Source organism: Scophthalmus maximus, chromosome 2 (assembly GCF_022379125.1).
Source record: "Scophthalmus maximus strain ysfricsl-2021 chromosome 2, ASM2237912v1, whole genome shotgun sequence".
Classification (NCBI taxonomy): Eukaryota; Metazoa; Chordata; class Actinopteri; order Pleuronectiformes; family Scophthalmidae; genus Scophthalmus; species Scophthalmus maximus.
Window position 1 is genome coordinate 18,972,988 of NC_061516.1, and position 24,913 is coordinate 18,997,900.

The 24,913-nt window shown below is 42.7% G+C and overlaps 2 protein-coding genes and 1 long non-coding RNA gene across 16 annotated transcripts in view; 1 reads left to right on the forward strand and 2 right to left on the reverse strand.

The window, feature by feature from the left end:
- The window catches only part of acsl6 (acyl-CoA synthetase long chain family member 6), a 33,157-nt gene extending 26,813 nt beyond the window's left edge, over positions 1-6,344 (reverse strand). The window contains exons 1-4 of one of the 13 annotated variants that reach the window (XM_035626060.2): positions 6,141-6,343; positions 3,314-3,384; positions 2,337-2,833; positions 2,000-2,124 (exon numbers count right to left, since the gene is read on the reverse strand). In XM_035626060.2, coding sequence (XP_035481953.1) covers positions 2,000-2,045 — 46 coding nt within the window. In that variant the 5' untranslated portion in view covers positions 2,046-2,124; positions 2,337-2,833; positions 3,314-3,384; positions 6,141-6,343. Of the gene's footprint in view, positions 1-1,999; positions 2,834-3,313; positions 4,549-6,116 lie in introns of those variants that run through there. The other 12 variants (XM_035626057.2, XM_035626059.2, XM_035626056.2 and 9 more) reach the window with 12 other exon arrangements.
- An 875-nt stretch (positions 6,345-7,219) lies between these two features.
- Positions 7,220-11,391, forward strand: irf1b (interferon regulatory factor 1b). 2 transcript variants are annotated; one of them, XM_035626083.2, is made up of 10 exons: positions 7,230-7,387; positions 8,064-8,156; positions 8,438-8,537; positions 8,648-8,815; positions 8,988-9,028; positions 9,213-9,345; positions 9,498-9,608; positions 9,790-9,818; positions 10,012-10,126; positions 10,609-11,391. In XM_035626083.2, exons 2-10 carry the CDS (start codon positions 8,070-8,072, stop codon positions 10,716-10,718), a joined length of 894 nt encoding a protein of 297 aa, XP_035481976.1. In that variant the 5' UTR covers positions 7,230-7,387; positions 8,064-8,069; the 3' UTR covers positions 10,719-11,391. The 2 variants fall into 2 exon arrangements, with proteins under 2 accessions (XP_035481978.1, XP_035481976.1); XM_035626085.2 differs by lacking the exon at positions 10,012-10,126 and having other exon boundaries at positions 7,220-7,387.
- Positions 11,392-12,052: 661 nt separating this feature from the next.
- LOC124849717 lies at positions 12,053-13,116 on the reverse strand. The gene is made up of 2 exons (XR_007030172.1): positions 13,057-13,116; positions 12,053-12,657 (listed from the first exon to the last, which is right to left on the reverse strand). It is a non-coding gene; the product is annotated as an uncharacterized LOC124849717 (long non-coding RNA).
- Positions 13,117-24,913: the final 11,797 nt, after the last annotated feature.

A 24,913-nucleotide genomic window follows, 5' to 3' on the forward strand; every position in this document is an offset into this window, starting at 1 on the left:
TCAAGGCCCTTTATCAGTATAGGCCCATGCAGATACTGTAAAAACCTAACAAAACTGGAGGTTTCCATCCAAAAGGGGCAGGACTATAAACCAAACAAGGACAACAATGTACATTCCTTGGAGGAACGATTTTATTTAAGAGAAAATATTTGAGTAGGTTAGAGGCAGGCGGACTTGGTTCAGCACTTTAGGCTGAGCCATTACTGCCCAGCCTCCAACAGTATGGCACAGGATGTACTGAATGCTGAAACAGCAACGAGCCACTCTGGCTGATACCATTGATTACATGGGGAGTGAGAGCGTTCTGTGTAGTGTGCGTATGTAGAGAAGACATGACTTACAGAGAAGGAAAGACTCTACGCTCAACATTTATCCTGTTATATTGTGGACTCGTACAATCCCTCTGAGTCCCAGCCCCACTACAATTTCGGATCATCACCCCCATTAAAGGGCTGGTAGAACAAAAAGCAAAAGAAATGATAGTTTAGAGTCATACAAAAGTGAATCAAGTAAGTCTTCAGTCTGATTTAAACAATTTTTTGGGGGCCTCAATTCGGATTGGCTGCGCGAGTCTTTATTAAAAATGCAACACCTGCAACCTTGTAACAGCAAATTTTAATATATAATGAACCCAACCGAAACCCCGACTGTTACTGGTTGTTTGTCACTAAGCAACCAGTGCGGTGCAGCTGCTTCTGAAAGCCTATCCTCTTTTTGGAATCAACACATGTGAAAACCAAGGTCTATACTTATTTTTGCCTCAAGCGCCACGATCCATTCAGAAAAAACAACAACATTTGACAACTCTTTCCTGACATGTTGCATGAAAGCGTCATCCTATTAACAGGAACTGGCGCTCAGAGCTTCAGGCTGCAGTGTAATATAACCGGTCAGTGTCGATGCCGCTTGTTAAAGCCGGGTGGGGGGTCGCCGGGGTGGTGTCGCTCACGGCCGGGCACGGTGCGTGCTCTCCGGGTTCGCCGGTAGGCCGCAGGATTTCAGCACCCTTCGCTCCTGGACAGCTCCCGTCCAATCAGCCGCGGTCATACGAAGCGCGTCATCCTGCCTCATCCTGCCTCATCCTGCCTCATCCTCCCCCCTCCTCCTCCCCCCTCCCCCGTCCTCCATCACGGAGAGATGGCGGAGGACGTCAGACAGAAAAAAGAAAAAGAAAAAGAAAAGCTGAGTTTCTCTACCGGCTTCACGGCGAAACCGATGAGTTGCACCGGCTAGAAACGTGTAAAGGAGCGTGCAGCCTCTGTCGGGATGAAACACGACACGAGAGGAGGCTTTTGGGAGACTGTGCGCTAATGGGGGGGATGGGGGGGGGGGGGGGGTGTTAAATGACGTGTGTCCGGTTTCTACGCACAATGTCACACGACCTTAGCATCAGGCCCGACTCCAATTGACACGTTTACATCCCGTCTGGCTCATTCTGACACTCTCTAATGGGTCTATTATGAAAACCTCAATCACGCTCGGAGAGAGAACGAGAAAGGCGACCAGCCGCCGAGCTGCAGAATGACCCGCATGCAGGCGTCCAGCTGCATGGCGGTCTGTCCACCAGCACCGGCGTCGAGGTAAACCCCAACCCCTGCGAGCATCCCTCGACGTCGCCCGTGCACGGAGCCCCGCGTCCGCCCCGCCGACGTGTGACACGCGTGCGTCGACGCCGAGCTCCCCTCCAGACACACACGTGTAGCCTGGCAGCAATCGCAAAAAAAAAAAGAAAAAGGAAACGTCGCCGGCGTCATTGCGGTGCAGGCCGACCTGCAGCCCAACGGCGAGCGGATTAAACACTCGACGGGGCCGACAATGCACGAAACAACACAGAATGAAAGACCACAGCCCCTTGGTGAGGGCGGAACGCCGGCAATGAATGACACACAAAGCGGCTCCATCCCCGGCGAGACAGGTGCATCGCCTCCAGCTCCATGCAGCCATTTTTGTAACTATATATATATATAAACCCGAATAAAAAATGACTTTCACAACTCACCTAAAACAATCCAGAGCGACCCAGAGACCAGCACGAACGCGAGCATGTCTTTCTCATTGAGTCAGCTGTCCCGGTGCAGGAGCGGCTCAGAACTGCAGCATCGACTGCAGCAAGTCGCCGACAATCTGGGAGATTAAGGAAAGAGAGAGAGGGAGGGGAGGGGAGGGGAGGGGATGAGATTGGAGGGGGCGACGGTTATATCTGAGACACAGCACCAACACCACGGTGGGGCAGCTGAGCAGGGGATGGAGGCGTCCAGCAGGTTGTTGGGTTTTTTTTGCTGTGCAGCTTTCTCCTGACACAAAAAAAAAGGAATGTGTTGACTGAAGAAACAGACCCCGACGGATTACTGAAGCGTCCCTTCGTCCTGGTGGATGTTCCACCTTCGCCTTAGTTGGCTGCTGCGCAATGGCAGACGCCCCTGCTGCAAGTGAAGGACTCGTATAGGTCGCGTGTGGGAGATGCGACCGACGCCAAGGTTACTGGGGATGAGATGCATATTGTGCTAACCTTGAAAAAACAACAACATGATTTTGTTCTAATTGTCATTAGCTATTGTGAAAAAAATATTCATTCCATGATGAAGGCTAACATGGGCATTCAAATGATTTGTTTTTAGATTGCACTTGTGAATATGCAGCCGAGGTTAAAGTGATTGCACGTGAAGCCTGCCTCTGCATATATTCATGTTTATCAAATTCTGATTTATTTCAAGAGGACCTTTTTTGGTACATCACTCCGTGCACAACCGAACACTGACACGCGGTACCTTTGCATCACGGTCACGTGGTGCAATAAGACACTCCCAGTGAACTAAAGTAACCTTGAGAAAGCCTGACAAAGTGACGGAGGGGTTAGGCGGTGGCACCATGGACGAGAGAGAGAGAGAGAGGAGAAGAAATATTAATGCAAGCATATTTCGGTCCTTCATGCAGCAGGGGGGGAGGAAATCTCTGTGTGGCGCGCTGGAACTTCTGTGGTTACATTTTAAAGTGATTAACATTTTCCATCCTGTTATCTCAAGCACCCACATGCTGATGTGAGTGCGACACAAGTGATTTTTGTTTTGAAATATATGTGATCCCTCTTGCCAGTAAAATTATATATTAGAAAAATAAATAAAACGTTTTGTGGTACCCTCATTGCCTCAATTGTGAGTGCAACAAAAGGCAGATTTGTCTGAATATTCAATGTATAAAGGGCTGTTATAAGTCATATATAATATTTGTCACATAGTTATTGATTATAACTTCTGAGGATACTCAGAAGTTGCTCACGTTTACTGTCTTATTGTTCCGCTGTCATGTTACCGACCTTAAACCGATCATTTGTCAGGATGTTTATCCGTCACTTGAACTTCCTGCTTTTGCTTCTTCTTAATTCGACTGCAGGGAAAAAGGACGAGAGGCAAAGAGTCACCGTTTGTATAGAGGCACATCGTCAAGCTGTTCATTGCGGGGGAGGGAGTAAGAATGGTCAAACTGATGTACAGTAGCCTATGTGGAGGGGGGATTACAAATTACTCACTGGGAACGTCTTTTAATCTCAATATAGTTTGTAAATCTTAACCTGTGATCCACCAGAAGTTTAATGTGTGGAACTGAAGGCACTGCCATTGTTTTTCATCTAAAAACAAACAAGTGACAGAACAGATTACCGTTCCATATCGCTCGTCTGGCGGGTCCTTGTCTTTTAAAAAACTATATTTTATGGTCAAGTTAATGAAATATTGTCGTTTTGGATGATACTGTGCGAATACATCAAACTGTGGTCCATATAAGTTGACAAATGTTACAGTGGAAGATTTCGGGGCCCAAATTCGGAACACAATAAGGGCAGGTAAATGGGAGGTGAAGATAAAGAGGTAACGCTGCAGAGCTGAAGAGACTTGAGCTGTTTTCAGAAAGGAAATATCCAGAAAAACTGGGTCTGGACATTTTCCAGAGTTTGCTGTCCAAATATGAAGAACGCAGCAGGAGATTGTCATCTGGAACATTCAGGCGAGGGGGTGCCGTCTGGGTTGAGCGCCCACTCGCTCGACGTGAATCTTCTGGAGATTTGCCTGCGGTATTCTCATGTGGACCCCAGATAACATTTATAGCAGGAAGACTATGACAAAGAAAGGAAGTAAAACAACCACCTGACGCAAAAGGGAAGTGACGTTAATCAAATAATAAGAGTCCAAAAAGTAAGAGTCACTTCAGGGAGCAGATCATGACATTAAAGTGGTGAATTGACAGAAAATGAGACTAAAAATATCAAAGATTGGAGATATGAAATGATAATGTTAAAATCAGCTACGAGGATCAAATCGCTTCCAATAGCCTTGATCGGACAAATTACCTGAGGATGATGTTGGTATGACCGTAAAAGGAATAGAAATTTATAGATTGTTTGTCTGCCTCTGGTTTACTTATCTTTCCATATGCTCCAGATGTTTTTACAACACTGGCGATAAGATACAGATGACACCAGCATGACAACACAAGTGACCCAGTGACCTCTCCAAGAAAGAAGAAATCCTCTACTTTCTACACACGCCCCCACCCTCCCACCAGCCGTGTGAAGTTGCATCGTAATTGCAGGCTAACTAACGAGGGCTTTGACCTGATCCAGTGTCAGTGAGCTGTCAAAGCAGATGGTCCAGGGGGAGATTGGATGGTCAAGCCGCTTGCCTCGTGTCAAAGCCTCAAATTACGGTCTTATCCTTGCAGGTGGCCTAAATAATCACAATTGCCATCACTCTGTGCACAGGGCTGTGGAAAAGTGTGAAAGGCACTTGTAGCTTTGGGTCTGAAGACACCTTGGAAGCAGTTTAGCAAGGACAGTCCAAAGTAAACAAGCCCTGGTGACTGAAATGTATATATCCCAGGATTAGGTGAGGTATAGTAAATAAAGACGTTTTAGGTTGAATCTTGGTAAGTGGTGAGCAATTATAGAGGATAGTCAATGACAGATTACTGAACAGGGCCGACCAGGCTCAGTTGCCAAAAGGCTCTTGTCAGAAAGTCAACCAAAAGAAACCAAAGGAAGCCAAAGGAAAAAAAGATGCAAAACGACCAAAGACACAAGTAAGTCCAGGCAGGGCCCGTTTTCTCACAATCCGTCCATGAGGATAGCTCATTCCAGGGTCCACATTAAAATGAGAACATACAAAGTAAAAAAATATGACAAAAGGTTTGCTGGATATTGTTGAAGACACACATAATAAATACAAAATAACAGGTGCATTTCAAATCAACTACAGACAACAACAAGATGCATCATTTGGAAACCTCCCAATCCTGCGATTTCCAGGACTTACGGCTCAAAGAGGAGTGACGACAAATAAATATGTCCTTCTAAACTCCTATTTGATTAATTATCTTGTGACCCCTCAGCTTTGTCTCCTGTCACATTTGAGGGGTCCTGACCTCTAGCTTGGGAACCATCACACACACACACAACACAGACAAGTGTCATTTATTAGAATAAGAAAGAAAAAAAACAACAACCATGGAATTATTAAGATCTTTCCGAACAACTCATTCGCGGTTACACTTGGCACCATGGGCACTGAATAATTCACGTTTTGCCCTCACGCGATCATCCACCATCGTGTGTCTGTGCCCAACAACCGGGATGATTTTCCCCTTCGACTCCAGCTTTCTGCCTTCACGTGGGAAATTCCGCCGAATTGAATTGACTGCCGGCGAAAAACTCCGCAGGAAAACTCCCCGCTATTCCCACCCCGAACGCGCGCCTCTTGCAACTCACACAATCACGCGCGTCACGCGAGCGCGAAAACGCGTCACGCGCGTGCACGATGCCTTTACATGGAGAGCGACGGTATAAAAAAAAAAACATAGGCCGGAACGCCGTTTGTGGGGGCATTCCCATGAAGAAAGCATGTGGGCCATGTGCAGTCAGACGGGACAATGTGAAGCTGCTGTAAATGTTTTAGAGTGTGAGTGTGTGTGTTTGTGTGTGTGTGTGTGTGTGTGTGTGTGTCATTTGCAGTTTTGAGCTCGCGTCGTTTTATCCTGGTGCATTTAATGAGCTCTTGGTGAGTTAACGGCACATACGTGAATCACAATGTGTGTGTGTGTGTGTGTGTGTGTGTAAAAAGCTTTGGAACCTGTCACATTGAGCCTACACCCACACGCTGCTGCTGCTGCTGCTGCTGCTGCTTCCGCGTTCTTCGCTGCCAGCGGTCCCTTCCTCTTCTGGCCGGCTGCGCCATTCCCGCGTCCCTACGTCACCGCTGCGCGGCCTCACATTCAATCCATCCAGTCCTCTAGAACACAGCGCCCCCCACCGGCGACTGAAATTACTACAGCATTTCCTGTAAATGCCCTACTTCTCAGCTGGTGTGGAGTTTCTACTAAAGGGCTTGTTGCCATGCACATGTTTATCAGGCCAAGCCACTGCCAGGCGGTGTGGGCTGAACTTTGGCACCCGGGAGCATGAATGCGCGCGCGCGTGTGTGTGTGCGTGTGTGCGCGTGTCTTTGTGTGTTCTTAAAAGTTTATAACAAAGTTTATATGCATGTTCTTACTGTAATAAGGCACACGTTGCACGGTCTCCAAACCACACATTTGACTTTGTTTATCATTATTTTTTGTCATTGTGCTGTGTGTGTGTGTGTGTGTGTGTGTGTGTGTGTGTGTGTGTGATATACAACACATACCAATCATCCATAGACTGTCATGCTTTTCTTTTCTCTTTTTGTGAATATCAACAAAGCACAGTGTGCAAGACGTGCCTGCAAATGTTAATGTCGTTTGAAATAGTCAATCGAGCTGCAGAGGTCAACTGCCGCGGAGCAGGACATGGGCCGAGCGAGTGACAGTGTGAGCGTGTCTACGTGCAGAAAGCAACCGTACAGTCAAACCCATGTTGTTGTGAACTTCCTCCTTGCGCTCAACGGCGTGACTTCTCGGAAACCGTTCAGCGGCTGAGGAACAGGAGCGTTCACTGCGCATGCGCGGTCACACTAAAAAAAGTCATGTTCATCGTATATTTTTTCCACCTCTATACACAATATGCACACTTCATTTGAAAACAAACATCTCGTTACTGGTGAACATGTAGTAGTGGGAACTAGGGGAAGCTGCTGTCAAATTGTCTTTTTAAATGATCAATGACAAACTGAACTTCAAGTCGACGTGCGCGCCCACGGTGTGGACACTTTTTGCAGCATGCCTGCCTCCTCTGGGAATACCCGCCGCCCTCCACGATATAAACCGTGTCGCTCGCCGTTATCGAGACAGTGTTCACTCTTGAGCAGCAAAGGTGTACGAGTAGGAAACACATAGACGAGGAGAAGATTCTCTGGAAGAAACTTATTTCAATCGGACTATTTTTTTTCTGCACTCCCTCATACGGATAAAAGGACAAACACAACCTGTAAGTGATTTTATATAAATCTAAAGCTCCTACCTGCCTGGGATACCTCATACTTTTTTCTTCTTTTTTTTTTATTGCTGGCAGCTGCTTATTTGGGGACTTGGTGATATAATGTATAGTCTATTCCAAATGTGCCATGCAAGCCAAATGCCTTTGTGTGGATGATAGTTTAAAGTGTGTGTGATTTAAGAGTTAGATTGCGGACAGAAGTTTATTAAACAAAGGATATAGCGACTTATTTAGAACGTGTGTGTGTTGCACGACTGCAGCTGTGGGGATGTGCAATCATGCCAGCGCATGGGGATCTTTTGGCACACGTATCAAAATATACCTGTTTGCATTTTAACCGGTTGCGCGGCAAAATGGGTGCACGCTCATTTGAATAAAAAAATGTCCAATGCAAAAAAAAAAACATCAATCAGAAAGTGTTTTTTTTTTCTTCTTCTTCTGTGATCTCCGTAACGTTGATGCATACGCATAAACCGCCTCCCCGCTCTCATGCGTGACTTGGCCGTGAACTCTCCTGCGAGGACAGCAGGCAGCAGTAAATCGAAGCAGGGGCAGACGTCGGAGTGCATTTGCTGTCACTGCTGTGCATATCTGCACATCACACACACACACACACACACAGTCCCCTGTATCTAAAAGACTTTCCTATTGTTGTTGCATATTTTAGGCAAACATGCCTGTCTCCAGAATGAGGATGAGGCCCTGGCTGGAGAAGATGATCGAGTCCAACTCCATCCCTGGTCTGAATTGGGTGGACAAGGTGAGAAGCTAATTTCCCCCTCATCAGTGCATTGGATTGAGTATTGAAATAGACTTTTACAAATGTCCTAAAGTTATTAAGGAAACAGATAATTGGACATGGATTTTTTTGTATTAACGAAGCCCCTCCCCCAAAAGCTTGTGGCCCAAGAGTTATAGGAGATGCTGAGTCTGAATAGCAGCCTCTTACAATATTTTTGAAATGTGTGACCGTGTTTTTAGTTCTTCTCGGTTTGCTGGGTGTCCACCTCGTCCTAACTCACTCCTTTTTGTATTTTCCAGGATAAGACAATGTTCTCAATTCCTTGGAAGCACGCAGCTCGACACGGCTGGGAGCTGGACAAGGACGCATGTCTGTTCAAACAGTGGGCCATCCACACAGGTGAGCGAGTGAAGAGACATAAAACCGACTGCAACTAAAGACAATCAATGAAATAATTCTTTGCATTGCATGAAATGTTTTTTGAAAATTAAGCCGGATTCATTCTGCAGGGAAATACACAGAGGGCCAGACCTGTGACCCAAAGACATGGAAAGCCAACTTCCGCTGTGCAATGAACTCCCTGCCTGACATCGAGGAGGTGAAAGACAGGAGCATCAACAAAGGCCACCAAGCCGTGCGCATCTTCAGGATGCTGCCAGTCACACAGAAATGTAGAGGTGAGTCAACTGACAGGAAGCCAGCAAGCATTTCTGTTGTATGAATTAACATTTGTGTACGGCACCTGCTCGCTGCAGATCTTTTTTCTTCTGAAGTTTGTTCTACAAGCGCACTGTGAACTGTTGAGGATGTCGACTGACCAAAATGTTCTTGTTTCCTTCATCCGCACAGACAAACGGAGCAAAGCAAAGGGCACCAAGTTAAGGAAGAAGGTAAATATTGTACTGTAGATGTTGTGAAACTTATTTTTACACAGTCACAGGTAGAATCAAATCATGCTACACTCACATCGATGAAGATAATTTAATGGCGTTAGTGCAGTAGCTAGACATTTTTCTTCTTCTAATCGCGTTTAATTTCATAAATCTCACAGAATTTTATTGTTTGTCTCTGCAGAACCCAATGGTCAAGGTGGAGGAAGACACGGACTACAGTGATACTCTGTCGCCCATGAACGCATCACTGCCGGAAGAGACCTTGTCCCCTCAGGAAAACACAGTCGACAGTACAATGCCCACCGAGGAGCAAGGTGAGGAAGAAAACTGAACTGCGAGTAGTTGAAGAATAAACTTGACACCACTTCCTGTTGCATTCAGTCAAAAAAATATACCGGGTGTAGTGAAGGTGCTGGAAAACTGCAGCGTGAAGTATATTTAACGTTGCCGTTCCCCATCCTGGCAGATTTCACATATGTGCCTCCTTCTGAAGTTCCTGACTGGTCGCTTTCAGTGGAGATCGGGGGCGAGACGTATTCGAGCTGGAGATTTCAAGTTTCACCTATTCACAGCCCCGGTAAGACAACAACAACAACAACAACACACACACGTCATACTTGTTAATAAATGGTTGAAATAGGGATTCGTCCAAGTAGCCTGAGCGAAAATTAGGTCAACTCAATCAGACGGATATCATATCACCATACTCATGTACCCTCCCCTCTTTCTCCCCGTCTCTCCTCAATGTGATCTTCCAGATTTCAACACGGCCGACGACATTATTGAGGTAAGCATCAACTTCGGCTCCAACTTTGAATAGCTTGTATTTTTTCATTGACAGGAATACCCATGTTTGTTTTTATTATGCCTGTTTGGCTTGTGCAGTGATACCAATTAACCATAAGTTGGATTTATAAAGACTGGTGTGGCAAAAGAAAAAAAGAAACATAGCTGTACTCAGTCTAGTGTTGCTCTTTCAGATTTGCCAGCAATTGGAGAACTCGTACGAGATGTCAAGCAGTGTAAACAACATGGGGTTCCTGAGCAATGAACCACACACCAGTCCAGGGAGCCAGTGGAGTGAATCTTCCTCAGGTAAATGTTTGCTAGTTGACGGGCCAGATGGGCAACTATCTCTGAATTAACTTGCAAAATGGCCCCTGAAGATTGTGACATCAAGTTCATATAGGGCATCTAAATGCTTCTTGCTTGAACATTACACTCCACGCTGGCTGTTTAGGGGATTTTACCATGTAGTGCTTTATCTTAAAATAAGTATGCGAATGAGAATTAATCCTTTTTTTCTGAAACATTATTAGGTGCTTCTGCTTGTGCATATAGGAAGTTGACATCTGCCTTGAGATAGCTGTCTCATTAGCAGTATTTATTACATCTTAAATTAATAAGTGAGCTGCAGATATCCTGACTTTTAGTAAAGCTTGCCCTTTTAAGCGTGCCACTTTTTGAACGCTCAGTCCTCTGGGTCGGACCACATCTCTCTATAGGCTACTAATAGTTTACGTTTGCGTTCTCCTTTCAGCACCCTGACTTTGTATTTCCTCTTGTTTGTTTTACAGCCGACGAACTAGACGAACTGCCACAGTACACAACTTTGGGCGCAGACTTCACAGATCCCACAGACATCTTCTGGAACGACTTTTACAACAAGATGTCCTTCACGCCCTGAGGCTCTCGGGAGCAGGGCAGGACAATGCTTTGACACTTTGGACTTTGAAAGCTCTTCCTGACCACTGTCCCACCTCATCGTCTTGGTTGAATCACCCATCATCATTCTGCCAGTGTGTAACTGGCGGCGTCCACACTTTAAGCTACTGCAAGACACCGTGTGAACCACGTGTTTGACACACGTGCAACCAGTTCGGAGAGCTTTCCTCCTCTCGCTCAGGCCCCAATGTGAAGTTATGAAGAGAAGATGCGACGTGCACTTCTGTAAAAAAGGACACGCTGTTCATTATCTATGTTTTTGGCTGGTTCAGAGCATTGTGGTGCTCAGTTGTCTGTCCTCTTACAGCTCAGGCAGGACATGTACACATTTACAATCTTACTCATCTATAAATACATACGTAGTAGCCGATACTTAACCTTAAAAAATGCAATTAGCCTCACATTCAGTTCACTTAACATTTGACGTTTTTCTCCGTTAGTGAGTGAATACTATAGTTAAAGGGATCATAAGGCATTTTTTCAGTCCATCCTCTCAATCAAACCTCTCGACTTCTGGTAAAATCTCTTCTTTATAATGTCGCAGTTTTTTTGCTTTATAGTAAAGAATTTATGTAAATACTTGTTATTGTTTGTGTGTTTTTATACAATAAAATTTCTATTGTAAAAATCTGAAAGAATATGACTCCTTATTATTCACACACTTCATAGATGTCTTTTAAGTTCTGGGCTGTAATGAAATGAATGACTTTGACCATTGACCAAATCAACAAACCATTTCCCTCCAGTGGCAACGTAAGGATTAAAGCTAAAAGCCAAAAAGAGAAAATGTCATTAATGCATTATTTTTAACAATATAACATACAGGTTTATAATTTTGTCAATTTTAAAAGAAACCATTTATACTAATCTAAAAAACAAACGAAACCAAAGGAGGTTTTTTCCAAATAAGAGCAAGGTTTTCTTTATATTAGCTGTGACTGCATTAAATGCTGTTATTGATTAACCTGTGGTGTGTGCCTATTATTAAATAGACTTTAAGCTTTTCTTCCTTTGCTGGAGTTCCCCCTAGAATCCCCACAGATTTTGAGGAAATAGTGCCATTGCACAACACACACTCACCCAGCAATTTATCAGCAACGCCTCACAAATGCTGCCTTTTGTTTTCAAAAGAAACTTCCTCAAGACGTTCCTTTGAGATGCTGCGCTGGCATGATAGCATCACTTTTGCAGATGCCCATCTGCTGCTCTACCACATACCGGAGGCTGATGCACAGACACTCCAGACACTACGTGGTTTTTTTTTATTTGTTAAAGGTAAACAGGGCCAGTCACTGATGGGATCATCTGAATGTTTTTTTTCTTTTTATTCACATAATAATAATATTAGCTAATAATAATTAGCTGCACACAATATGCTTCATTATTTATCATCATTCATTAAACATGGTTTCCCAAAGCAACATTGAATCTTATGAAAGAAAACAGGTGTTTAATGTTTACACTTGAGTGAACAACATACAGTACAGTGCGTTTACTTTAAAATACATGTAGAGTAACAACAAATCAATCATTAACTAATCAAACTGAACGATACCAAGCTATTGTACGTTAAATGATAACGATATGACAACTGCACATGCATAACCCCTTCTGTTCAGTTAATGGTGTCATGAATTTTCCTACTATGATCAAGTCCTATAAAAATATCGATGTAGTATATGTTCACTTGACCAATAACTGTCAAGTGAACATATACTGCATAATATATATTACAATTAGAATTAGAATTTTACATATCAAAACAATATTTCATGGTGATATGAGCACAGACCTCATTGTCACTGCACACAAAAGTTCCAGACAGACCTCCATCACTCAATCTTTTTCACTCTTCTTTGGTCGACGTAGAGGTGGAGGACTCCAGGACTAATGTTGAACCTCTGCAGATTGTAAGGAAAAAACAAAAACACAAAAAAAATCCTGTTACTTTACATAGATACCTGTTCTATTAAACCTTACATCAGATCTGAGGAATCTTGCTATATACGAAATGGGAAATGAAAGAAAGAGTTGTAAGATAATCATAAAACAAACCCCAAAAGCCAAAATGAATTAAGAAGTGGAAGTGCCACAAATTTCCATTGCTACGCTGATGATACCCAGCTGTATTTATCTATAAAGCCAGATGAAACTAATCAGGTAGACAAACTTTAGGATTGTCTTAAAGACATAAAGGCCTGGATGACTTATAATTTTTAACTTCTAAATTCAGAAAAAACTGAGGTCATTATACTCGGCCCTAAACACCGCAGAGAAACATCATCTGATCATATAGTTACCTTGGATGGCATTACCTTGGCCTCCAGCTCTACTGTGAGAAACCTTGGAGTTACTTTTGACCAGGACATGTCCTTTGACTCACACATGAAACAAGTCTCTAGGACAGCCTTCTTTCACCTGCGCAATATCAAGAACATTAGAAACATCCTCTCTCAAAAGGATGCTGAAAAACTAGCCCATGCATTTGTTACTTCTAGACTGGACTACTGTAATTCATTACTGCTAGGATGCCCCAATAAGTCTGTGAAAAGCCTCCAGCTAATCCAAAATGCTGCAGCACGAGTTCTGAAAGGAACTAGAAAAAGAGATCATATTTTTCCAGTGTTAGAATCTCTGCATTGGCTTCCTGTAAAATTCAGAATAGAATTCAAAAAGCTCCCAGTTTGTGTCAGGGATGCAGATACCCTGTCTACATTTAAAGTTAAACTTAAAACCTTCCTCTTTGATGAAGCTTATAGTTAGAACTGCTCAGGTATTTAATAAACCATTTATTTATTATGCTGTTATAGGCCTAGACTGCTGGGGGAACTTATATCATGAGCATCTTTCTCCCTCTCCCGTTCTCTCCTTCTCCCTCTCTCTCTCTCTTTATATCTCTCTCCTTCTCCCACTTTTTTTTCTCTCTCTCTCTCTCTCTCTCTCTGCCCCCATGTATCTACATTACATGTCACTAACTCTGTTTTCTCTCTCCCCTAGTAGATCTGACCCCAAAGCTGCAGGATCCAAACCCGGCATTATTATTATTACTATTATTATTATTAATAACATCATTGTATTTATAAGTATCAGTTTTCACTAATTATAAGTATCAGTCTGGTAGAAATTAAAGCAACTGTTATACTACCCCCCCATCCCGCGATATGTTTACAGTACATGTCACTAACCCTGTTTGTGTTTTCTATCTCTCCTAGTGTATCTCTGACCCCAGAGCTGCAGGACCCAAACCCATCATTATTATTGTTATTATTAATATTAATATTAATATCATCACTAATAAAAACAACAACATAATTGTATTTTTTAATTATAAGTATCATCTCTCCGGGTTCTCCGGCTTCCTCCCACAGTCAAAAGACATGCAGAGTGGGGTTAGGTTCATTGGAGACTATAAATTGACCGTAGGTGTGAATGTGAGAGTGAATGGTTGTCCATCTCTGTATGTGGCCCTGTGATAGGCTGGCGTCCTGTCCAGGGTGTACCCCGCCTCTTGCCCAATGTTAGCTGGGATTGGCTCCAGCGACCCCCCGCGACCCTTAAATGGATAAAGCGGTAGACGATGAATGAATGAATTATAAGTATCAGTCTGGTAGAGATTACAGCGGCGGTTGTACAACTGTCCTCTCTCTCTCTTCTCTCCTACTGTCTCGCCTCCCACCCTCTTTCTGCCCACCTCTCCTCTCTTCCTCCTCTCTCTCCTCACCCCAACCGGTCGAGACAGATGACCGCCCACAACTGAGTCTGGTTCTGTCAGAGATTTCTTCCTGTTAAAAGGGTTTTTTTTCTCTCCACCGTCGCCAAGTGCTTTGCTCATTGTGGGATTTGTTGGGTTTTCCCTGTAATATTGTAATATTGACCTCACTATGTAAAGTGCCTTGAGACAATGTATGTTGTGATATGGCGCTATACAAATAAAATTGAATTGAATTGAATTGAAATTTGTTGCTGTGTAGAGCAACGTTACTGTGGCTGGTGACCACAAAAAGAAAAATAGTGGCGCCCACTTAATGCCGACATGAACTCATATCATCATAACAAACAGTCAGAGGTCACAGAACTTGATATGTGAGGATATGACACCGGAATTTTGTAAGATCAACCTGTGAAATACATCTCTTTCACAACAACGTTTTTTTTAAATTATACTTTCCTGAACATCTGTTTTGGCCAAAGGGAAAACAAATAATGAATTTTTTTATTGTAACTCATTAAGGAGCACGTCAAGCCAAAGAACATATAATTTATTTTTTCTTAAATTGCACAGTTTTTTCTCCATGGTCTCATTTTCATCCACAGTACCTACATAGTATCAGTGGGAGCCAGTAGGTATTTGACGTTACAGTGTAAACTATTAAATGCTATTCTAAATTCTACTACTAGGATTTACTAGACTAGTTGAAAAGCTGATTTGATTTCATGACACACTTTTTGCTTATGTTTCAGTGTGTGTTATCAGCGGTCAGGGCCAATATGACCATAATATGATCTACTTGATCAAAGTGCAGGTGCAAAGGGATGATACAACAATTGCACTGATGATTTTTACAATTATGCATCAGAGTCCAATATCATCAGATAATGTAAATAAATAACAAGTGTTGGTTATTGTAGAAACTCAAATTGGGGGAACACACATACACACACATGATCATGGCAGAAATAGAGTTGTGTCTGTGTGTTGTGTTAACTGTATGTGTAAATACTTTGGAAATTAAATTGTGCAACTGTAAGAAATTTGTTTTGGTTGAGAATATTTTTTAGCGTATGTGTATTTAGGATAGCTCAGATATTAGTCTATATTTTCCTTGTTAGCAAAACAATATCCCACAAATAGAACAAAAAATGGGTCACAAATACATATTTAAAATTTTAAAAAAGGACAATTTTTTTTTTAAAAACAGGTGGACAATGTAGGACAGTGAAGTTGCCTTCACGGCGGTTGTTGATGACAAGGAGCCTTATTCTATAACATCTTTCTCTCAGAAGTTGAAAGGTACCGTAAATGGTGGTTACCATGACAGGCGTGGCAATTCGCGACTGTTCCGTCCTCCCCTCTATGCATAGATGAGATGGCCGCAAACACACCTGGCATATAAAAACAACAGGTGAAAAAAGATGGCAGGAGGGCGTGTGTGTGTGTGTGTGTGTGTGTGTGTGTGTGTGTGTGTGTGGGTGGGTGATGCGATAGGGAAACTTAAAGAGATATGTCTGGTGCTTTCCACGAGCAAGTCAAAACATTTCACTTGACTCGGACACTTACCAAAACTACACTCTGAGTCACCTAATACTGAAAAGTAGCCGGTGTTGTGTTTTGTTTTTTATGACAGTTGTGAAATGACAGAATTGTACAACCGAGGCTACTTCCCCTGCAGCGTAAGACTCACCTCAATCACCAGCAGGGTGAAATCACGCCGCCTCGGTATTTCCCTAGGTTATTCTGTCTGTGGCTGATATCACCCAGAATTCAACACTGTGGTCAACGCTTTGATTGCACAGCACCTGGACTGTATTTCAGGGATCCAGTGTCAAAATTCCAGGTTTCTTTATCCAAAATGACATCATGTGCTGTTTACAGATTACATGAAAGCCAATCTGAGTTTTCAAATGATTTCACACAAGAACAATGTGCCATAAGAGACTGCCTTAACACTGCATTTGGATAAGGTTATGGAGCAGTTGTGTTGAGTTTTAAATCGCAGTGAAAGTTCACAAGCACTCGAAACACATCGTGTTTATTGACACAAGTCCACATTCCTAACAATCTTAAATGTAACCACTGACTCGGGATGCAGACACCGTACTCCGCCGTGTCAGGCCTGCACTTGGCGGAGAGTGGATATAAAACAGTGTAATGCAGAAAGTGCCACGCAGCCTTAAAAAACTGTTGAATTAAATCTTCTGATGCTCTTGTGAACATTTATGGAGTCAGAAAAAAAATGCTCAGGTATCAAAATTTGAGCATATCAGGTTCTGATTCTACTTGGAATCTACACATCAGAAAAGAGGAACTAAATACAAAATGAGGGTTCTATCAAGTTGCATTATGGGAGGTGTAAAATCCTTGATTTCTTTTTATAGACATGCACTGAAAACCAGACATTTCCCACAACTTTTCAGGAATTCTAAAAGATTCAAAGAGTCGCTCTATGGAGGCGCCATCCCTCTTCTGAATGTTATGGAAATTTCGATGCATTCTTCATAGGTGAACGGCAAATTCTGGAAAATGTCCACACCCAATTTTCCGGACACTTTTTCCCGTCATTCATTTTGAAAATATAGCTCTGGTAACTGTCCTGTCCTGGACCATCTTCGAGCAGGGCAACTTTTAAAGAAAGAATAACTTTCTTTTGAGATGAGTAAATCATAAACAACTGTTTAATGAGAGTGAGGCACAGAGGTTGACTTCCTGATCCACGACCTGTAGGCCTAGTCAGTGTCGGGTGGAATGCACTGTTTATCTCTTCTTGTGCTTTCTGCTCTTCCGGTTTGGGATTATTACAGTACTATGCATATGTGTGTCAAGTGTCTTTAATTTGAGCGTATTTGTCCTGGCATGGTGACAGCAGATGTGAAACAAGCCCTTTTGCAGCATAGCCACATCATACCACACACACAGACAATCCTGATATGTCTTACAACAAGGACAATCACATCAATCATTTTGCTTCCCACCTCCACAGCTCATAATCGCAGTCTGGGCTATGTCTGATTTAGAGGTGTAGATGACCAGTATACTAACTTTTCTATCAGCAGGTACAGCACGTGCTGAATTTTGAAAAAGGAAAAAGGAAGTTTGCTTTGTTTGATGCTCTCTGACAGGAAATGATCATTCAGCGGTAAAAAAAAAATTTAAATAAAAACTTGCATGATACTGTATCTACTGTAATTGTTTTGCAATTAAAGAAAGTTTAATATAAATTTGAAAGAAGAGGTGTATGCTTATCCATAGGACAAGTAGAAATATATTCTACTTTATATTTTTACTCCGCTAGAAGAACCAAATATTATTACTGCACTATACTGACTAAATGTATTTTGCAGACTTAGGTCACACATAATTGAGTGATTACTTTATAAACTATAAAGCATTGATACAAACTATTCAATGTTTGTGGAGTAGTTCAAATTAGTTCCATTTCAACCAGCCACAGCACGTAACTGCTTAAATGCTAATGCATCAGTAGTAATAACCCAACAATACAGTAGGCCTGTGAGATCATTTATCACTCACAGTGACCATACTAATAAGTACTTTTATCTTGAATACTTCTGACTTTTTCTTAAATTACATTGTGCCAAATGTCTGTCCGTTCCTGTTTTGATTCATGTTTAATACGAACCCCAACCAAGACGGAAGGCGTAGCCAAACATGATACATTGAAGACATTGAACCAAAGGATGTGGATTTTCAGGTTTGAATGCGTCCTCCTGAATGATTTACTGTCAGTATAAATATAGTAAACACCAACACTTAGAGAGCACATGCATGGTTGGGAGGCAGAAGATTGTTGGCACAATGTCATTGCATCGCAAACCAAATGAAAATCTAATCTTTGACTCTTGTGTAGTTCAATGTCGTGTTCTAACTTGTTCCCGCAGGTTGATTGATATCTTGACATTTGGATTGTATTTTGTTGAAACCTTGAAAAAGAGGGATTGTGGGTAAAAGCTGAAGTAAACGTGTGGAGGGTCAGAATTAGCTGGAGTTGTCACAATGTGGAAAGAGGTTGTGCCACCTTGAGAACATTTACTCCATGCGATTTTTTTTTTTTTAATTTATGACTAATTACACTCTGGTATTTGGTCTGATGTACGGAGATGTCAGCATTTTCACCGAGACAGATGTTAGTGGATTCACAGGTTTTTTGTGTGAGTGTTTGTGGTTGTGTGTCACAAACAAAGTGGTAAGTAATATCCTGATTTACTGGAAACACCAGAGCTATCTTCAGTTGTCACAAGCATAAAGGGGATGGTGAGGATTATAATGTCCCTTCATTAGCTTCTCATTGCCTCAAGAATACAATTCTATTAATCACTTGCAAAACATCTAATGGATTAGCCCTAAACCCACATTATTGGCACAGACACTTGCATGTACAAAGGATTTTATATCTCCTGGACAATGTGTATTTTTTGTTAAATGTATTTGCTTTTACATTTCACTTTTATCACTGTCCTGGGGAGTCTGACAAGGATTGGTGAGAATTTAATCTGGATGCCATCACAAAATAGAACGGCTGTCCGTCGAGCGCATACCTCCGGCTGGGGCCGAGCAGTCCCACCCACGGTAGTCTGGTTCTTAGAGTAGAACTATAAAGGAGAAAGGGAGGTGGTCTAACAAAACCAAATGATTTATTTATCACATAAAACATAGTTAAAGAAAGTGGAAAAAGAATCTGGGATCTGCACCAAAATGTAATTGCTTCTCCCGAGGCCCAGGCCCCCGTCCCTCCACCGCATTTGATGGATCAGTTAAGCAGTTTTTGTGTAATCCTACTCACAACTAAACAACAAGCAGACACGGGTGAAAGCATAACCTACTTGGCAGGTAAAATAACCAACCGCCCCCTTGCTGGCCCGCTGCTTGTTATGAGGCCGATTTCTGTGTTCAAAGAGTTTCAATTCCAATGTTCTGACAGAGGCTTTCGAAATACGTCATGAAATGTTATCGATTATAAAGCATCTTCATCAAAAACGATGGACAAGATCAGAGCTTTTAATTGTGTCCATGTGTCCACTGTATTAACGGATGGGGACGCTGCCATTACGCCGTGTCGAGCATTTACTACCCGAGTGGATGAAGACATCACCAAGTAAGCAAATGCGAATGGATCTAAGAGAAGAACAAGGATACCTGTACATCCCTCGGAGTGACAATAAAAACTAAAACCAACAAGAAATTAACAATCCTAATCTTCTTCAATCTTAATTACTCCAGTGCATAGGATGGAAATACGCAAGTAAAGAACAAGCACCTGAAATTTCAGGGATGTATCCAACTTTATACTTCTGCTCCGTCACAGTTCAGGGAGGATTATTGCACTTTTGACTCTGTCACATTCACGTGACAGCTATAATCGCTTCTTCCTTTTCGGAAGGAATTGTGATTTTGCAAACAAGACACACGATCACATGAACCAGGACATATAATGTTCCAGACTTTACAAGCTGACAGTCTATAAAATCATCAAAATGAGCTCCAATTCAACTAATTGAAAATAGTAAAAGGCTTGCATTCAAAATCACACGAATTCAGCAGTAATAATGATCTAATTATATGACATTCAACATTACAATAATCACAGGGGCCAATTGTTTCAGTACCCTCAATTTTGGAACTTTGTACTTCTGATGAAGTAGCATGAACTTTAACTTTTAACGTTTGTTTTCAAGTGTGGTGCTTTACTGAAGATGGGGATGTGATCACTGTAAATAACTGGACCACCACTGTTGCAACACACTCCCCGACAGCTGCACACAGACCTAATTCAGGCAAACCTTCACGTTAAATGTAATCAATCTCTGCTTGACCGAGATACTGACAAACATCCTCTCTGCCAAAAATCCAAAGATGTGAGAACACTTCCGTGTGTGGGTGAGTGGAAGTGGGAGGCCCCTGTAAACGTGGGTGTGAGAGATAGACAAACAGATCGAGGCAGAGGGAGAGAGAGAGACAGATATTGAGAACATAAGTCAGCTGACTTTCTGGAAACACCGAAACCCTGTTTCTATTAGTGGGCCGTCGTGTTTCTGGCAAGTCGGGCGGTACAGCTTTGCTCGGCTTGTACAGTAGGGTGGGGTGGAGGTTGGCACGGGGACGCGTGTGGGAACGTATAAGAGGGAAAAAGAAGAACGAATGGAGAAGGACGGTTTGCTAGAGTTGGCGAATTTACTGGAAAGACCAGAACCATGTCTGTTGCCGTCTGTTTCTCTTGCTACACACACACACACACACACACACACACACACACACACCCTGAGGTGGTGGATGCCACACACTGGCAGGTCAGCACGGTGCCTATACCACCACACCGTGCAGCGAAACGAACACAGCATTTGGCTTTTAACCAGCCACACGACTTGACATCATGGCAATTAATGGGTGAATAACGGCCAGTGGACGTCTCCAGTGAATACCTGACATCACAGACATACACTTTACACAAAGTGATGCATTTCAAATAACACTGAAGGGTTTGAATGATCTTGTGACTCAACCAAATCATCTTTGAATCATCGTTTCATGAATTACTTTTCTTACATATAACCTCCAGTTACATACATATATATATATAACTGCCACGCTTGGTGTTTTTCTGCTCTGGGCGAACGTCCGAACGTATGTCATGATTTTTGAGAGAAGTATTGGTGTACACGTCTTCCTTCCTGGAAAACATGCAGGCGTTACTGCAATCTTTATCTCGTGTGGGCACACTTCTCTCTCAAACGAGGGAGCTCTGGTGAAAATGTTCTCATGATTTACGAGTTAGGGAAGCTGAGCCTAAAGGAGTCAACGCAGCGACTCTTGGGTCATCTCGCCAGAATGCTTGAATCACCGTTGTCTGGGCTGCAAAGCACACTTCTTTTTGTGTGTGAGAGAGCTAGTTGGTAAGAAACACAACTTGGTTAAGGAAAGATAAAGTTTATAAAACAACTTTTTTTCAGGTTAGTGTCAGGTTCACTGTCTATCTTAAGGATCGAAAACTTCTTCTGTGCTCGTAGGAGATCTACAGTACATCCCTTCAGGGTGATACCAATATATATGTCAGAGTGTATCTACATGTGTCACCGCATGTCAAAGGGCAAACGTTCAGCAGATCTGCTGCAAAGCAGACAGCAGTGAGAGCAGCACTGAGGGAGCGGGCTGCAGTCGTTTTCAACAGTGATGCGCTGAAATGTGCTGAGAGACAGGAGACACTCATGCTCTCTCTACAACCTTCTTTCTTCCTGTTGTCGTTTGATTAGTATGCAAAGTCGAGACGGAGCCAAAGCTGCCTCCCGCTTTGCCTGGACTCACCTTTCGGCGGCAACGTCTTTGTGCTACCGCGCCATCTGCGGTGGGTGTGGCGACAGGTGACGCCAAGTGGAAAGTCATAGCAACAACAAAAGCTATAAAAAAAAGAAAAGAACCCCCCCCCCCCCCAAAAAAACACCAGTTAGAAAACAAAGGCAGCGAGTAGGCACATATGCAGCCCGCATTACCGGTTATAAAACAAAACATACTTTAATTTAAAAAATAAATGATTTAAGTTTAAGGGGAGCGTGCATTCATGTGGTTCTTTGTGCCTCAGGTGTTTTTATGTAGGCTGCTAATCTCAACCTCCAGCTACTGGCCAAGAGCACCACTGTGCTTCTTACAGTGTACACTCATTGTCTGGCCTCTCCAGCTGATGTCCTCACGTCACCTCACCAAAGTACAGTAGACTCTGCTGGTCACCCATTGAACAGATTGCACCATATTCTCCACCGCAAGCCGTAATGTGGCTATCGTAATACAACACCCTCCATTTGTTTTAATGCCTTCTTTGAAAGTTTTATGGCAACACACACTCTTCTCTTGTTCAAGCCTTTCTACTAAATCCTGGGTGACCATGAGGGACAACAAAAGCCCCAATGAAGGCCCCTCACTTAAAAAATACATTTTAAAGCATATTTGTAGTGTGATGATGATCACACTACACTTCAACCTCATGTTGAAGCCACAAGATCCTGCATCTAAAACTCCCACACTTGATAAACAGGGCTTCATGCAGGATTACATTTCATAACTGAGAGATTTATAGGTACATGTCCCACTGATAACCAACACTTATCTTCAGATAAGAGCAATTCAACTCAAAAATAAACACATGGTGTAAAAAAACAAAACAAGAAAACAGTCCATCTGCCAGATGCTGGGCTTCTATGTGTCAGGGAGGCCCGATTTCATATAAACCACGTGACTAGAGGGAAAGTCTTGTCGTGCAGTCCCAACGTTTGGCCAGGAGTCGGCGCTTCTCACACAGGAGGCCAAAGGCATTTCTGAGAAACTGGCCCAGAATTGGGAAATGCAAGAATTAGGAAATCCAGCTCTCATACAAGACTTTATAGTCTCCACATCGCACTCTGAGCTACACTGGAAACATTTTTCTTTTGCATCAGTTACAGAAGCAGCTTTTAAGAAGCCAGAGTAACCACGGTATTAATCATATCATTGTGTTTTACTTATGAGTGGATTTTCTTCAGGACACTGAATCTGCTAGAGGAACCTGCAGATGACAGTTTCCTCATAGTCCGCCGGATCCGTTTTCTCAAACAAATCTATGTGTTCGTTTTAGACTCATCAGAGTTCCAGATGGGTGGGGTCACATCATCATGACTCATTGCATAATGTTAGATAAATGATCCCATCACAGAAATAGTACACTGAACTATTTTAATATCCTCCTAATAACCTGCATGCACTGAAATGAAAGGTAAAATTATACCGGTGTAACTACCATGATTACGTAGAGAAAGTGTTATACTGTTTTGAACAGGCACATTCTCTCCAACCGTCACATCACAACAGCACTGACAGATTGTCTTACAAAAACCCAGATATTTGTTTATGCTCATGCAGGTTTTGGTCTTCTAATCCTGAGTGACTTGATATCTACCATTATTCCCGTACACATTTACCCCCAAAGTCCCCATAAACAAAATTAAAATCTAAGTGGATGATGTGCTAAAGCTCTCACACACACAAAAAGAGACACGTTTGTGTTGGTACTTCCGACCTGAGCTCAACTCGTGACACTTTTGAGTGAAGCTATCACGTCAAACACACACACACACACACACACACACACACACACACACACACACACAGGGTTGTGCAGACAGACACAATGAAGAAGCACAGCTTCAAACTCTTACAGCTCAAGAGGGATTTTAGAAAAAAAAGCATGTTGTGCTGCAGTCAAGTCATGACTGAACTGTGCAGTTGCAATAAACAACATCACCATGGGAGAAATCACTCCTAGCAGCAGTGACTCTTATGCTCAACACCAGGTGTCTGAGTGAAACCGTGGCAACTTGTGGTGTATCGCCGAGCCCTCGGCATTGTTAGATCTCTTCCCGTGAATGATCGTAACTGCAAACAGCGTCACTCATCATCGCCGCCAGGCCTTTCTGTGCAACACGTTTGACGCCTGACCTAAGCTCCTGATCATGTGTGCTATTATGAGACTTGTTTGCCCTGCTCAGAGGTTCCTGAAACGCCAAATGCCACTGCACCAGATCAGAGGATAAACCTTTCCTGTTTTTCCTGTTTACGGCCCCTGTTCAACAGCCCTGCAGAACGGATTGGGCCCACGGTGAACCTTCATGGGCTACAGTCTACTTCTAAAAACACTTATGATATATACACAAATGATATATGATCATGTGAGAAGGTGAGCGGAGTTTCAAGGTGAGCAAATAACAAACGAGGAAAGTACCCATGACGTCATCACCAGTGAAACCACGCTACTTCCTTTTACAACAAGCATCAAATGTGCATCGAGGTTCACGTTGGTTATATCGTGGACTCTGGCGCCACCTGCTGATCATTATCATCGATGCAGCGTTTCATTAAATACTGACCAATGGCGACATCTGGTGTTCATTCATACAAATTACATTTCTGATGTTCACCCCAACTAGAGTTTAGCTTCATTAGGACAAGGCGATAGAAACATGTACTTTACGTAAATAAAAGAAGCAAAGTACAGCACCAGTGTTCCCATGAGTTCAAAGTAAAGTGCTTGTTTTGAAGATGGTGGCTGCCACATTTTAAAATGAATAAAGAGCTGCTATGTAATAAATATTTCAATACTGCAGGTGGTCCAAAGGAATCTACTTCTATGATGTAACAAAGTAGATTCACTCAATTACTTTACTTAAGAAGAACTTTGAGTTTGTAGCAGAAAGGAAGTTATGCAGGAAGTTCTTTCTACCTGGACAGGAAATGAAGGGTAGGAAGGAGGGGCAAGGGAGATGATAAATCAGGCACACATGTAAAAAGGTGGGAAAGTCTAAACAGAGAAACCATGGAGGAGGACAGACTGAAAGAGGAGTGAGAGTACCGAAAGGACAAATTAGCAGTTTACAGCTTTGAAACAAATAAAGAGTAAAAGA